The 15,773-nt window shown below is 43.4% G+C and overlaps 1 protein-coding gene across 3 annotated transcripts in view; it reads left to right on the top strand.

Annotated features, from left to right (window-relative positions):
• The window catches only part of fam172a (family with sequence similarity 172 member A), a 142,562-nt gene that overhangs the window by 62,412 nt on the left and 64,377 nt on the right, over positions 1–15,773 (top strand). For all 3 annotated transcript variants that reach the window (XM_035640206.2, XM_035640204.2, XM_035640207.2), the window contains exon 8: positions 6,038–6,157. In XM_035640206.2, the coding sequence (XP_035496099.1) occupies positions 6,038–6,157 (120 nt within the window). The remainder of the gene's footprint in view (positions 1–6,037; positions 6,158–15,773) is intronic.

Here is a 15,773-nt window from a genome sequence, read left to right as displayed (position 1 = left end):
TGCCATCTTTATATTTAGGTATGTGTGAGTGCGGTAGAGAATAAGCTTTGAGCTGTGAGCATGTGTTTCTGTCTTTAGATACCATGTTCAAGGCCACAGTGCAAGTACACTGAGTTGTGCGGCTTGTTTTTATTTAGTGTATGAATATGAATTCAGTGTATAAGTGAGTGCATTTGACTTCTCAGAGTTTTAAATGTGGCGTGAGTCTGTTAAATTTCGTGCTGGTCAGCGTGTGCGAGCGTTTCTGAATATGTGCTAGTGTGTGGTATACCATCTGTGTGTGAACGCATACCTTTGCGTGTTTGTGTGTTTGCTCGAGGCAGAACCAGTGTAGCTGGTCTCAGATCTCTGCTCCCAATCTTCTAGTCAGGTCAACCATCAAACACATCCATCCTGCCCTCCCTCGCACCTCCCCACCCTCTCTCCCTCCCTCTCTCCCTCCCTGTCTCTCACACACTCTCTCTCTCTCTTTCTGTCCCTCTCTTCTATCTCTGCACACAACCCTGCTGTGGATACAGGCTGACCCGTATAAAGACATACACACACGCATACACACACAAACTCACACACGCACACACACACAGAACCTCAGGGTCATACTGGAACAAACACAGCCTTGTCTGCCTGCCTGCTCTCCTTTGCCTTATGTCAATTAAGGGCTCGCAGTAATTTCACCTGACAATCCGGGCGGCAGCGCGGGGCTAGCTGAGATGTCACAGCGATGACCTTTCTGGCCTGCAGCCGCTCTTTTCTAATAAAGAATCTCACAAACCCACAGCAACTTCCTTTGTACTTTGTTAATGAGTTATTGATTTGAAACAATGCCCTGGCAAATATTGTCAGAGCAGACTGACCCCGCCAAGGTCGGGCTATTTTATTGTATACAGTCTGAGCACGCTAATCTGCACGTGGGATGACATGGATGCTATTGTTTTTCTCCTTTTCCCCGGAAGCATCTCTCTCTCTCTCTTTCTCTCTCTGTCCTCATACTGTATATCCCCTCATTGCAATGTTGAATAGCACACCTCCACATAGATTTCTCTCTCACTCTCTCTAGCACTCACACACAAGTGCAATCCCCCCCTCCCTTTTGTTAGTCTTACACACGTTTTTCACCTCATTCTCCCTTTTCTCTCTCTTTTTCTCACATCATTATATTCCCAACTCTCCATAGGTACCCTACCTGCTAATTACCCACAATGCCACAGTCATTATTTCCCCATCTCTGCCACTAATTTGCTCCATACCTCCCTTACCCCCCCACCCTCGCAGACCCATCAGCTCCCAGACAGCTTCTAGCTAACTCCAGCTCTCTGTCTGCCTCAAACGCCAGTAAAGAAAGACACAACGACGGGGAAGGGGAAGGAAAAAGGAAAAACAGATTTGCGAAGGAGTTCACATCCCAGACATTGATTAGAATGCAATTGCAAACAGGTGTCGCTGAGGTCCACTTTTTAATTGTGTGCACAGAGACATGTACGCAATCACACAAACGCGCTCACTCGCTCTAATAATCTCTTTGCTATTACCAAACATGTAATTATGTTGCTTATTTAATATTTAATCATTAGGCCAAATGAAAACACTCCTGATCTGTGCTGATATTTAAGTGTGTAATGACCGGAGGTGGGTCTACCCAGGGGGTTGGAGAGCAGGCGGGGAAGAGATTGAAAGAGATCGGTCCAGTCCGAGTTTTTGTCAGAGAGCTCGTGAGTGATTTGAAGCATTTGTTTCTCCCTCATCCTTTGCACAAAGGAACTGTGGGATGATATATCTTTTTGTCATTTGTGTTTGTATTACTGTTGATTCTGCGTCAGCTCTCACCGTAACACCTTGGAATACTTATTGACATTTTTTGGAAGATTGGAACCAGCACACCCAGGCAAAAGAGTCCCAATCCAATAAAGTTGGTTAGGCATCCCGTGACACTGTCCTGACACTCCTTGCTCCCACTGAAAGGTTTTCTGAGTGTAAAAGGTATAATGGCTCTTATCCACTAGATCCCATCCGGTCCACACTTCTCACCGTCTCCTGACAAGAAGTTCCAGCTTCCTCAGAAGTTTTCTGAAGTGTTGTGTTGGATGACGGGGAAGGAGGAGCAGAGGGGAGGAGCAGGGAGGTCTGAAGCGGTTGTTTGTCAGAGTGTGTTGATGTTGTTAGATTCATTGTTTCCTGTGTTGGTCAGACACTGGGTTTGTGTTGGCGTTGGGGCTGTTATTCTGGCTGCAGCACACTCCTCTCATCCGCTCTCCTCTCCCTGCTTCTCATTACAATGAATAAACACAGGGCAAGTTTTGGACCGGACAACTTTTGAAGAAAGTGTGTGTGTGTGTGTGTGTGTGTGTGTGTGCGTGTGCGTGCGTGCGTGCGTGCGTGCGTGCGTGCGTGCGTGCATGAGCGTGCATGAGCGTGCATGTGTATAGAGGCCTCAACAAGGTTCTAAACACTTTCTTTTATGTGATATCCCTGACGTGTGTGTGACCACTTATGGGCTTAAAGTGGGGTAGATAGTTACACACAATGTTGCGTAGCATTGTTGTCTAGCTTAGGTTACATCAGTTTTAACACATACCTGGCATTCTGTTGGGAAGCAGAAACTTGCCTAAGACCACATTTTGGTTAGTTGAAATTCTGTAGCCTTTTGAGTTGTGTCAAAACTCAGTGTAAATGTGTATATGTATATTGAGTATGTAGCCCATATATAGTATATTGTTCAAAGACGTGTTTGGCAGAATTCTCACTGTAGCGACTGAGCTGTCCCATCACTGACCATATATCACTTTAATCGCAAGAGATGTGATGAAGGTACTTACACAAGATTGTACTACAGGGAGCTGTCTGCACTAGAGGTTGTGATGACTGACAATAAATGCAGTTCTGTTTGCATCAATGGAGATATGGGTTTGTGTGCGTGTGCCATAGTCTTTGGAGAGAAATTATACACTAAAAAAAAAATTGGGAACAAAAGTCATGAACCTATTTGCGAAAAAAGCAGATGTTCGGGACACTGCGTTAAAGGTATGATTTGTATGTTTTCTGTGCTGCTGATTGTGGTTTCTTGCTGGGAGCAGGTGGTGGTTATGCCATAACCTCGGAGCAGCACTACTTTTACAGGGCAGACTGGCCGTGTACAGCTTCAGTAGAGGCAAATAAGTTATTTTGCACATCATAGAAATAGTAGCTAAAGTTTCCACTGCTGAAGACCGCTCTTGGCAAGTAAAGGGACGAAGTTTAATGGTGAACTGAACTAAACTGCTGTTAATGCAATGTACATAGCTTCAGCAATGTACTAGCAAAACTGTGTGTGTGTGTGTGTGTGTGTGTGTGTGTGTGTGTGTGTGTGTGTGTGTGTGTGTGTGTGTGTGTGTGTGTGTGTGTGTGTGTGTGTGTGTGTGTGTGTGTGTGTGTGTGTGTGTGTGTGTGTGTGTGTGTGTGTGTGTGTGTGTGTGTGTGTGTGTGTGTCTCCAGCTCTCTCACCATTTTTCATTTCTTTTTGATAATAGTTAGCTGTCAGCATCTGGAGACAGTCTGGTCCGGAGACTGTCTCAGGAGCAGATTTGTATTTTATATTCTCTGCGGGGACAGTATGGATCCCTATGTATGTAAACACACACAAACAGTACACTCCCTCAAATGTCCCTTGACTGTCATGGCAGAAGGATGTTGGCAACAGGTGTGCGGTTGGGATGCTACTCTGACAGTGCTGGCAGATGCATTCACAGCACACACACATATACACAAACACGCACACAAACACACATACACACACACATATATATACACACAAACAAACTGGGGGGAACTGTGGAAAATAAATAAATAAGATAAGATACTGTGCGAGAGCTGGTGACAGGAAGCCGGTCTCGCAGGGCGGTGTGTTCCACTGCAGCTAATTAACCCCAGGAAATAATTGCTACAATATGCAAATGCTGTTTAGATAATTCACTACACTGCCATGCCAGGCAGTCAGTCACTCTGTCGCCTGCCGTCGAGGGGGTAGGCAAAGACACAGTGTTGTTGTGTGTATATTGGGTGACGGAGTCAGGAGCACGGGGTCACTTATTTGCCACCACGAAGACATCACCAGTGCAATATATTTCTTAAAATGCCGACTATTATTTATAGTATAACAATAAATACACTCCTCTTATTTTCAATCCGACTGAAAAGTAATATTTTGTCAGTCGTCATTAGTCGCCAATTTTCCCCACATTCTATCTAAACTGTTTTGGAAGTTTTAATATGAAATGCAACCCACACATGCATGCACAAAGGTGTTATGTCCTTCAGCAGCAAGTGCTGTTTAATGTCTCCATGTCGGACATTGTCATTAATGGGTGGGTGTCTAAGTGGACAAAACAGCGGATGGAGAATGGAGAAGAATAGGTGGAATTGGCAGAGGAGGTATAGAAGGTAAAAGACAGGGAAGAAGTAAGGGAGGGAGGGAGGGAGGCCGGCTAATGAAATGGGCTTCACAGATGAAGGGGTGACATGGCGGAGGAGAGAGGAGAGGGACTTCAAAGGACTTTGATGCCACAGCCTTTCAGACAGACAACTCTGCTCCAGCAGCCAGCCCCTCCGTGTGAGCAAGATGACATAAACACACACACACACACACACACACACACATAGACACAAGCACACTCACAGCACTGGTGGCAGAAGGGCAGGGCAGAGCAGGGTTGCTTGCTCTTGCATCACACTCTGTGAATGGAAGAAGGTTCTGACACTCCAACCCCCACAAGCTAATCTAGCAGTAAACACAAACACTCTGACAGGTTAATTTACCTCTAGACAAACACAGCAACAAAAACACACATGAGCACATCATCAAATAGTACAACCACTCACACACACACTTGCACACACACACACACACTTGCACACACACACACACACACACACTTGCGCACAAACTTGTACACAAATGTGCGCAAACCAAAAAGTCTTATCAAATCACATGCTGCCTTTTACTTTCTTCCAAAAGTGGAGACCATATTTTCTATAACGGGTACGTGATCTACACTTTCTTCACAGTTACCTCCCTTATGAGAGCGAATGTTGAAATCATTATCTTTCTCTGATATGTTTTACTGTCTCGTAATATGCGTAATATTAAAAAAATATATTAAAAACACATGTATGGAAACAAACTAGATATTGTATTAATTTGTTCTTCTGTCCTTACCTCATATCACTAATGTGTATATATACATATATATATGTATATATACACACACACATTAGTGTGTTTCCATGTTTGGTGTAACTTCTTGTGGGAATTTGTTGTTGAATTCTTGTGAAACAGACAGTTTGATAGGAAATCAAAGTCTTAAATCAATGTCACAAGTTCATTAATGGATGCCCTTTTCTCTCCTATACTATAACTATTGTTCTCTGTAGCCCTTGGATAAGCGCTTACATCGCTGGTTAATTAAACATGTCTTCTAGTTGCGTGCGTGCGTGCGTGTGCGCGGGCGCACTCACAACCTGTGTGTGTGTGTTATTTCTATATGAATTTGTATATCTCTTCTCTCCTGTTTTTTTTTCCATTGACCTTCCCCTTGTGTCTTCCCATTATGCCTCTACTGGTGTATAGATGGATCATCGATTCAGCAACAGCAGCAACAGGGTACAAATTAAGATTTAAACGTCACGTCTCCCAGCCTATTGAGTTTTACATTTGGGGCATTTGCAATATGCAAGACTTATTGATCTGCTGAAGTGTGGCTCTTTATAGAAATCACCTCAGGCCACCACCACTTTTTTTGGTTTCTCTTTTATTCATCTTTTTTTGACTGGCCCTAGGGTGCCCAGTTTTGGTGCTGTTGCATTAAATTTCAAAGGGTCTGACAACTCCATTGATGTTTAAGACTCATTGGCAGAGCTTAAATGTTTCTTAATTGCACAGCGGTGCTTGTCAGTTTGTTGACAGAGTTCAACCTCGTAAGGTTTCTCTCAGTCTATTTTGTTATGGATCTAACTTTGGATTATTTTGTGTGTGTGTGTGTGTGTCTGTGTATCCGTGTGTTTGCAGGAAAATGGCTCCTCCGAGGAACACGTGCTATACGTGTGGGACAACTTTGTGTCCAAAGCCGCAGCAAAGAATGTCTTCATCATGGCCCACAGCTACGGAGGACTGTCTTTCGTTGAGCTGGTAAGTGTTTTAGTTTTCCCTTCCTACCCCCCACCGACATGAAGACACACTGATACACACAATACACTCCTGTCAGCACAATCACTCTCACACATGTTCATTCTGGAAAATCTCCATATTCCATCTCTTATACAGACTACAATTTGAGTTTGCAATGCTGCGATACATACAGCAGTAACACCTATACATACACACAACCATGTTAGTACAAAAAAACCAACAACTACATGCACTGGTCACCTCAGGGAGACGGGTATGTGAAAAATGGTGGAATAATTAAAAATGAATAGCATTTAGTTTCCATGAAAAAGTACTGCTTCTGTAAACAATCTGGCTCATCCTTGTCCTTGGGCACTATCCACCACCTCTACACATCAAGACAACAAGGAAAGGAGGGAAAAGGAGAATGCTGGATTGCTAAATCTAGGGATGGCAATACAACAACAGTGGTACTGTTAAACCCAATCTGCTGCTAAGCATGCAGATCTCCAAGCCTGAAGAGCGACAGAGGATAGGTTGAAAGGTGGTGGGAGGGAAGTGGATTTGAAAGAATTAATGGTACACAGGGGAGGGTGAAAATAAAAGTTTGCTGTTATAAAGCCTCGTGGCTTTATAACGGCACCCTTGAACTAAATGGGCCTACAGTGTGTCTTTGAAGGCTTCTAAGCTCAATCCTTGATTTTCCAGTCTTTGGTTTACTGTGATGTCCTACTGGGACCTTGCATCACATATTGATCATGACTTCCTCTTCTGTTAGTGTCTTACTGACTAGAGTTACCTAATAATAAAGTTTCATTGTGCGGATAGCCAATACCATCATGGTGAGTTATCCTTACCAGGTTGGCATAGCATTCAGGAGTCATGTTTGATGGTGGGGAAGGTTATGTTTGTACCTTGCTAGCTGGCTTACTGCCTGATCATCCAGGCATCATCTATACAGTGCCAGTGGTATATAAGCAATATGTAGTCAGGGTGTGTTTTTCCCCTTTCCTGGTCTATTTATCCCCACTTCTGCTGAATGATTTTTATTCCCTCCTTAAAGTGATCAATGCTACTTCACCAATAGACAATATGAAATACCTAAAATATAAAATTTTAAACTAAGTAGAGCGTTCGTGAGACAATAGATGACATTGTAGCTAATTTATCTAATGATCCTGGTCCCATTAGCCTTAATCCATGCATGGCTTTTCAGAATGTCACCGAGCACAAATATTTGGAACGGGATTTTATTCTTGCATGTTTTGTTTTGTCGTGCATGTTTAACAGTGGTCAGCCAGTCGAGTGGTGTGCTGTGTGTTGTGCTAGATGCATTAGCATTTCAAATACAGAGGTTGCAAAGAACTACACAATATTATATTCTGCTAAGCTCTCAATGATTTGAGGGCTAAGTCACACTGCCTGTCTGCTGGTTTCTTGATCTGGAAGATTTACTCCTACATCTTATATTGTTTAGGACACATAGTATTGCTCCTGTTTTCTGCAGAAGGGGAGGAGGAAGGAGGCAACACAATGACAATATGGCTGGTGGGGGATTAAAGGTTTGCACTTGTCCCACCGGTGTTTGCAGGAATATCTTATTTCCTCTCTTTTTTCTTTCACCTGCTCTTTTTTTGTTTAGTATTTTGTAATTTTAATTTGGCTGCTAAATATTCATGCAGTGTTTTGTCCGTGACAGCCTCACAATCTCCTGGGCTTTCACCCAGTGTGACGAAGACTTGCTATTCTCTTTATTTGTATCTTTCTGTCTCTCTGTGTTTCCTTCAGTCAGAAGTAGTGTGTGTGTGTGTGTGTGTGTGTGTGTGTGTGTGTGTGTGTGTGTGTGTGTGTGTGTGTGTGTGTGTGTGTGTGTGTGTGTGTGTGTGTGTGTGTGTGTGTGTGTGTGTGTGTGTGTGTGTGTGTGTGTGTGTGTGTGTGTGTGCGTGCGTGCGTGCGTGCGTGCATGAGCGTGCATGAGCGTGCATGAGCGTGCATGTGTATAGAGGCCTCAACAAGGTTCTAAACACTTTCTTTTATGTGATATCCCTGACATGTGAAAGCCCTCTTAAAAACACTCAGACAGTATGTGCATATATAGCAAATTCAGTACGGTGACGATGACATCAAAACAGAGACTTGAAAGATCCTTGTCTTCGCTTTAAGTTACAGGGTGTTCGAATATGCCATTGTCAGGTTTCCCTCGAGGCCATCCCAGCTTCTGTGCCGAAACTCCTTCACCTCGTCCAACCTTACTCTAACACAAACACGTATATGTATTCCTCAATCGCCTTACCTGCACCCATCAGCAACTTTGTTAAAAGAGTTTTTTGGGAATATATAGGGTATTTTGTTTAGGAGCCTTGTTTATATAAAGTGTTGTAGTAAGCACTTCTCTAGTCTGTTTGGCTTTTTATCCAAATGCACTCAAACTTCTCCCCATTTACAGAGATGCACTTCACATAATGGAATTTAAAGCGGCCACTGTACATTTCTTACTTGCTATCACTGTATTTGGCTCTCCCTCACACATATACATGCACACACCCACGCACATACAAGCGCACACACACTAACACGCAAACTGTCTACTTAATTGAGGAGAAAGTGGTCCAGCAGGACAGGATGGGAGGTGTGTGCGCATGGGCAGGCGAGGGGAGAGTGGAGCTTTGCAGGATGAACCGTTTGACACATGAGAAGACCCAGAGAAAACAAGCTGTCTGCGGGTTAATTACTACTCCCCTTTGCAGTTAATAAATACATTTCTGATCAAGCACATCAAAAAGGCCCGCCATTAATTTCTCCTGCTTGCTCCCCTTGCTCCGGAGCATGTTAGCCCCTGTTTGGAGTGCTCAAGTGTTACATTGCAATTTGATTTCTTTTAAAACACTTCACAGTGTGTACTGACTAATTATAGATACATCAAAGACTAGCTAACTGCCTTTGAATGAGAGCGCAAGAGAGAAAGACTGGCTTGTGCTGCAGGGGGAAGGCTCTTTCTTTGCTTCGCCCCCACCTTCTTAGCCCTTCTCGCCTTTACCATTCATTAGCGATCACAGATTCCATCCAGCCATCTCAGGTCACTGTTTCGCACTTCTGTCCTTCTCTTCCTTAGAGTCTGTTGTCTCCTCTGACTTCTGTTTTCATGCTTGGCCACCCTGTTCTTCCCTGCTGCCCCTCCTCTGTCTCTCTTAGCTGTATAGTTATTGAGGAAGATGGGTCATTTTCTCCCTGTCATGCTACTTTTTTTTGAACCCGGTATTTCATAATTCCTTTCAAAGTCTTAAGAGGTGTCAGCCTATGGATCGTCTCATTAACTGTACACAACAGAAACGTAACCTGACCATGCTCGGTTAGGTTCAAGATTCAAGTGATGTTTTCTTCACCTGAGGGAAAACTCTTACCAATAACGAACCAGAGAGAGAATAAGGGCCCTGCCTCCATCTCTCCCTCTGCTCAGCCTGTCTTTTCATCTTTCTTCATTGTCAGGAGTGAGGGAGGGGGTGTTAACATGTTAGTGGTGGTGGTGGGTATGTTGAAGAAGGGTTGACTAACCTGCACTAAGCTTCCCGCTGAAAAAGGAGCACTCTTATTGGATAGGACATGGGGCAGCATTATATAAGGTCTTATGTAAGAATGCATCTGTCTCCCAGTACACAAATGTGTGGGTGCCAACCAGACAACCAGCCAGCCGCCACTACAGCCCCCTTCAAAAGCATTACTGCAGATTTTAAATGTCCTCTGTGAACACGGTACATACATACAGTGCATACTTCCACTGCTTATCTGCCCGTACACTTTCTGGATAGCGTCATCTGTTTCAATCTATAATGAATATAGCTTGTTTTCTCTCTGCCGTCCTTGGTGTGTATATACAAGTTTTCGCTAAGTGTCAGATGTGGGAAGAGATGCTTGAGGTGAGACAGATACAGTAGATATGGAGGATTTCTTCGCTCCTTGTGGACTTCATCGTTGAGCTGGTGTGTGGAGGATGAGGAAGATGAAACACTGCTGGGTGAATCATAGTCGGAGAAATTTCTTTTTACATGGCTCAGAGTTCAGAGAGTGATCCAGGCCATCATATGGCATCCTTATACCAAATCAGAGGTATTAATGTTGTGTGGTATTGGAAGATGCAACAAAGAACACCAATAAGTATATTTCTGTTCACTGCATTATTTGTGCCTAAACAGATTCACAAGTTCAAGTACCAGTTAGATAAAGTCTGTTTACTTATTTAAAAGGCAACAGATTTTTAATTTGACATATTTTGTTTGCCTATCAGTCTTTAGATTTTTGTCTTTATTGCTATATACGCACTGAACCCTTTCACCACTTTTTTTCGCCACTCCAAAATCCACTCTGCCTTTTGTCCCGTTACGTGTCCCCGTTTCCTTCGTCCTCCTCATTCTCCCTCTCTCAGACGTGGTGACCCTCAGGGCAGCAGCAGTGCCAACTATGCCCCCTGTGCAGGGCTCTGGGTCTGGCAGTGGTCTGTACAGCTTCATGACTGGCATGGTAACAGCGCACTGAACATGCGGTGCTGTGCAATCACTCCTGTTTTCCACTCTGCATTACTTTTAAATCATGCCTCTGGAAAATTGTATGTTGGAAAATATTTTCCTGATGTTTTTAGTTGTTATTGTACCTCATCATCATTGTTTCTGTGGTGTATATCTGGTGTTGGCTGAACTTAGCCTTTGTTACTGCATATAGACTAAATCCACTTATTGTAATGTATAATGAAATAAGCTTATTTGCTTTCTCACTTTTCTTTTCTTTCATATTTGTATTCTTCTTATGTATAGAAATAGAAAAATGGGGTTACGGAATCACGATTCAAAGACACATGGGGAGGTGTCTGCATCATGTGTTAAAAGGACTTTTAAAGTACTGTAAAAGTTGTTTCCACACTTTTATAACTCTTTAAATAGCCATAGTAATTCTTAGATGGATTGTGGATTAGCTGGCCAGCAAACATGACACGAAATATAAATAAGACAAATTGGTTGGAAGTTGTTGGAAGTTTTCTCTTTTGTCAGAAGTCAGCAGTTCCCATCCTGCTTCCAGCGTTTGTGCTTTTCGAGACTGAACACGACCAATTTATCTGCTGAATGTATAGACATAAATTGCTACTGATCTCACAGTATTTTAATCATAGTCAGAAAGCAAACACGTTTTTTTCACAGGTTAAACTAAATTCCACATTTATGCACTTATCTGTGTCGGAAATACTCGTAAAGGACAAGTCCAACCTTCACTTGAGTTCATCACCACACAAGCAAAAATCACTTTAATTTGTTGACAAAATCTTCCCAGCTAAGAAAATGTCCGTACGCAGGCTTTTAAAACCCCCTCGTCTAATGTTGTATGCACGTCTCGGCCGCATTCGAAACTCTGAGTGCTGGCCTGTCTATTGCTTCTGGAGGGGATGAAGAGAAGGTTTGTTTTTATCTCAAGGTTCTCCATAGCTGGCGGGCTTGCAAGCGGAGCAGGAGCAGTGCAGTTTCCTGTGTGTGTGTGTTTGTGTGTGTGTCTGTCTAGTGTGTGCTAATATGCATGTGACTGTATGTCTGTCTATATCTGCAAGTGGGTGCACACATATTGAATGTGTGTGTGCACGTATGCATATATCCGTGTGTGTGTGTGTGTGTGTGTGTGTGTGTGCGTGTGTGTGTGTGTGTGTGTGTGTGTGTGTGTGTGTGTGTGTGTGTGTGTGTGTGTGTGTGTGTGTGTGTGTGTGTGTGTGTGTGTGTGTGTGTGTGTGTGTGTGTGTGTGTGTGTGTCTGTCAGCCCTAGCCTGGAGAAGCCTGTATCGTCCAGAGGAAAACAGCTTGGTGGAGAGCAGCTATCAGAGCCATGTTAGGGGAGGAGAGGAGGAGAGGGTGAGAGGCGATGATAAATGGCTGGGGCACACTAGCAGAAATTAGTAGAGCCGTATGCAAAGCTGTGGCATTTTGTTTGATGTGAAACAAAAGGACCACCATGACAAAAGTGCCTGCCAGCCTGCACAGCAGGGCAGCAGCCCTCAGGACATACACCATCACCACTGATGGTGTGTGTGTGAGTGTGTATGTAGATGCGCTTGCATGTGCATGTATGTGGTAATGCATGCATATCATGCATGGTCCTGTTTTCTAATACTGTCTATATTGTGTATATTATCCCTGTCTGTGTTTTTGTGCTCCACTCATAATGATAGACAATGCCTGGCCCTTTGAACACCATGAAAAGACACGGCTTGTTCCTCTGTGCAGCCACAGCATATTTGCTCTATTAAGCAGCTGAAATATAGACGTCTAATTTCTTTGTGAATGAATAGGCATCTTAGAGAGCGGCTCTCCTCTTAACATAAGGATGTAAATTGAACTGTTTAAATGTCACGGCGAGCACGCTGATTTGATTTGAATTGATTTGCTTGTTTCTGGAAAAGAAAAAGACCTTCCTTGCCAAACCTTAGCTGCGCTGGCTGCCACAGATAGACCAAGGTCTTTCTTTCCACCTCAACAACACATTGTAGGGCTTCTGAATTCTTCTATCTGCTGTGATTATGTACAAATGGCCTTCATTTGCCATCCATTTCAAAGCTGTAGTGCTGCATTGTGACTAGAGGCAGATGACGCAGACCAAATTACAGCGGGTTTGCTGCCTGAAAAGGATACTCACACAATAGGCTTTGTGAAGTATTCCCTTCAATACGTCGCCATTATTCTCACCTTTGTTGCTGTTTCTCTCTCTGTTTCAGGAGCATCTTTGGTTTCTAGATTACATTTGTGGCGTTGAAGAAGAGTGTGGGGGGGTTGAAAATACTCTACTCTTGTCTCTCTCACGCTATTCCCTCAGTATCTCGAGAAATGAATTGTATTTTTTTTTCTTTCATTATCAATTCTGTCTTGTTTTATTGTTACAAGCGAAGCTCTCAGAACGTAGACACTGTCTGTTGGTGATCCTGTTTTTTTTCTGCCTCTTTCCGTTGAACATATCCTGCTCTCCTCTTTTTAGTCCGGTTGTTTGATAATATCTCAATAACCTGACGGGAAGCTGCCTGAGCCCACAAGGCAGTACAACATTGCTCTAGTTGACCAGCACACACAGTGGATCACAACGCTGTCCATTGAGTTGTCCTCTGTCATGTTTCCTATTAACTGCTAGCGTCTTTTTGAGTTGTTATCAATCAGGAAAATGGATTTCAAAATGATTTACATTCACAGTATTGGTGATTTGGCCCCCATTTAGTCTCTTTCAATAAAAGAAATGTGTGACGGCCCCTATATTTCACTCCCATTTTGCTCCTTGCCACGCACTCAGAACCAGCTTACTAGCAACAATGTGGAATTGTGATCTTTTGACTTTTTTCTTCTTCTTTATATTCAGTCAGTGGAGTAAGATAGATGCTCCTGGAGGGCTGTTACAACTCAGACTGTCAAGAGAAGCTCTCAGGGAAGTGATTCACCTTGTGGTCAGTGTTTTAATAGCTGTTACCCTGAACTTTGTTTCAGGAGTACTGCAGGTATAAGTACATAAGGCATCTGTGTTTCATTTTTTTTATTTTACTTGCTCACCAAACTTATGTTCTTTTGAATGGTGCAGGGTTAAAAAGGTCATCTGATGCATAACCAACAACCAAGGGCAATTCAAGTCATCATTTTATTATCCACACTATGAAAACACATTTGTGTGTGCGTGCGTGCGTGTCCGTGTCTTGATCAAATTCTCCTATAATGTACTTAGCAGCCCAGAGGCAGATATGGAGCTGTTGCTCTCACCTCGAGCTCTGACACTGGAGTGGTCAATACGCTTCAGGATTGCTTGCATTGTGAAAGAACCCATCTTTCTCTCACTATCTTTTCCTGCTTTAACAGTACTTATATATGCCTCTCCTCTCTCAGTGGTAGTCTGTAGTTTGAGTGCACAGCTGTCCTTCTTTTTTCCATGACCTCTATAATCAGTGTCTCTCTATCAATTTGCTTACAGACAGAAAAGTTATCAGTGTGCACTAGTGCATAATTAAGTCATGCACAACTCCAAATTGGTCCTTACTTGGTTTTGATTGATGCCAATTTCAGACTCCAGTATATAAAGGTAATAGTAAATGTCAGCCGTTTGTCTCATCTGTTCCTTGGTCTGAAAATCCGTGGTTTTTAAACGGCTGTCACCAGGTCGTCACAGTCACCCACTCTTCTCCTTCATTACTTAAAAACACGCAGATGTTGCCATGGTGACATAATTGAAAATCATTACATCTCCAACAACTATTGTCGAGGTGACTATTCATAAGTCTCTCACCTTTTGTCTCCCGCCAATCTGTCCTCAGCGCATCATTGTGCAAAGGCTCTTTCTAATCTCCGTTGTCCGGCTCCAACCGCCCTGAACCCCACCTCTTCAACGCAGGGTCTTTCTTGCCACTTTTATGATGTAAGGAGCCAATCTAGTTGAAGTTCATTTGAGTTCAGTTAAATCTTGAGGGATTCATCATTACATATTTACTGGCTGAGGCTGATCTTGCTGTAAGGTTCTACCCTCGTCCCATTGATCTAGTGCGCATGTTCACTCCTGAGGTTACGGGACGTGCTTCCATTTGCATAAGGCCCTGGGCAAGGTTCTTTTCACCATTGATTGGCCTGTCCATGAGCGCCCCGTGCCTTCTCACATTGATCACTTTGTTTTTCCCGGAGACAGTGCTACTCAGAGTTCAGCTGCTGCTCCGGCATATCAGACCTGCCGGAGGAAGAGAGAGAGAGAGAGAGAGAGAGAGGAAGGAGACGAAAAAAGAACGAGTGAGCGTAAGAGGGGAGAGAGTAGGAGTCAGAGGGTGTTGATGGGAAAGTTTGGCGCTAATGTCTCAATATCTTTTGAATAATTTCCCTTTGAATTTTGATACTTCAAATCAAATCCAGTTTCACCCTACTGCCCCTGTGTCCTTCCTCCTTCAGCCTGTGTCCATGAGCTAGCTGCAAGAGTAGGTAAACACAGTGCGCTGTTATACACTGCTTTGACGGGAGTAAACACATGCGTGTGTGTGCGCTGAATCAGATTAACAATGAAACACACAGAACACATAAAAAAGATATTGGCATTTCCACTTATACCAGAATTGCCGCCGAAATTGAACAGCCTTCCTCCCTTACTGTTCATCCTCAGCTTCAGTTTGTTTTGGAGTGCTACAGAGAGAGCTCTGCTCTCCCTGCACTGCCTTTCACCTAAGTTTTCTTGTTTGGTTATTTTTTTTTACTCCTCTTGCCTGTTTCCACTTCTTTATCAGCACTGTCGGCCTTGTACTTGCTTGGACAGTCTCACTTCTCTCCTCCTATTCACTTGGTGGAGCGATGAAAGGATTCCCAGCTCTCTCTCATCCCTTTCGTCTCTGCATGGCATAGAGCGTTGGAAAACTGACACCGCAAGTAATTCGGCTCCTAAGGCCAAATGACTCAAAACAGAGGTCTCGATAATAATCATGTCCTTGATCCGATTGTTACGTGGAAAGATTATTCGTTTGCATTTTTTCTTTCTATTTATTTATATTTTGCATACGTTCCATTGTGCGTTTATCCAGCATGGCGTCAGTTGTTGCGCAAGGCTCAGACTCCCATGATGCACCTCTTCTCTTTGTTCTGCCGTGTAAGAGCAGCGTGCGGCTTTG

This window comes from Scophthalmus maximus, chromosome 19, assembly GCF_022379125.1.
Source record: "Scophthalmus maximus strain ysfricsl-2021 chromosome 19, ASM2237912v1, whole genome shotgun sequence".
NCBI classification, from domain to species: domain Eukaryota; kingdom Metazoa; phylum Chordata; class Actinopteri; order Pleuronectiformes; family Scophthalmidae; genus Scophthalmus; species Scophthalmus maximus.
Note: the sequence above shows the minus strand (reverse complement) of the source record. Positions and strands in the feature narration are given on the sequence as shown.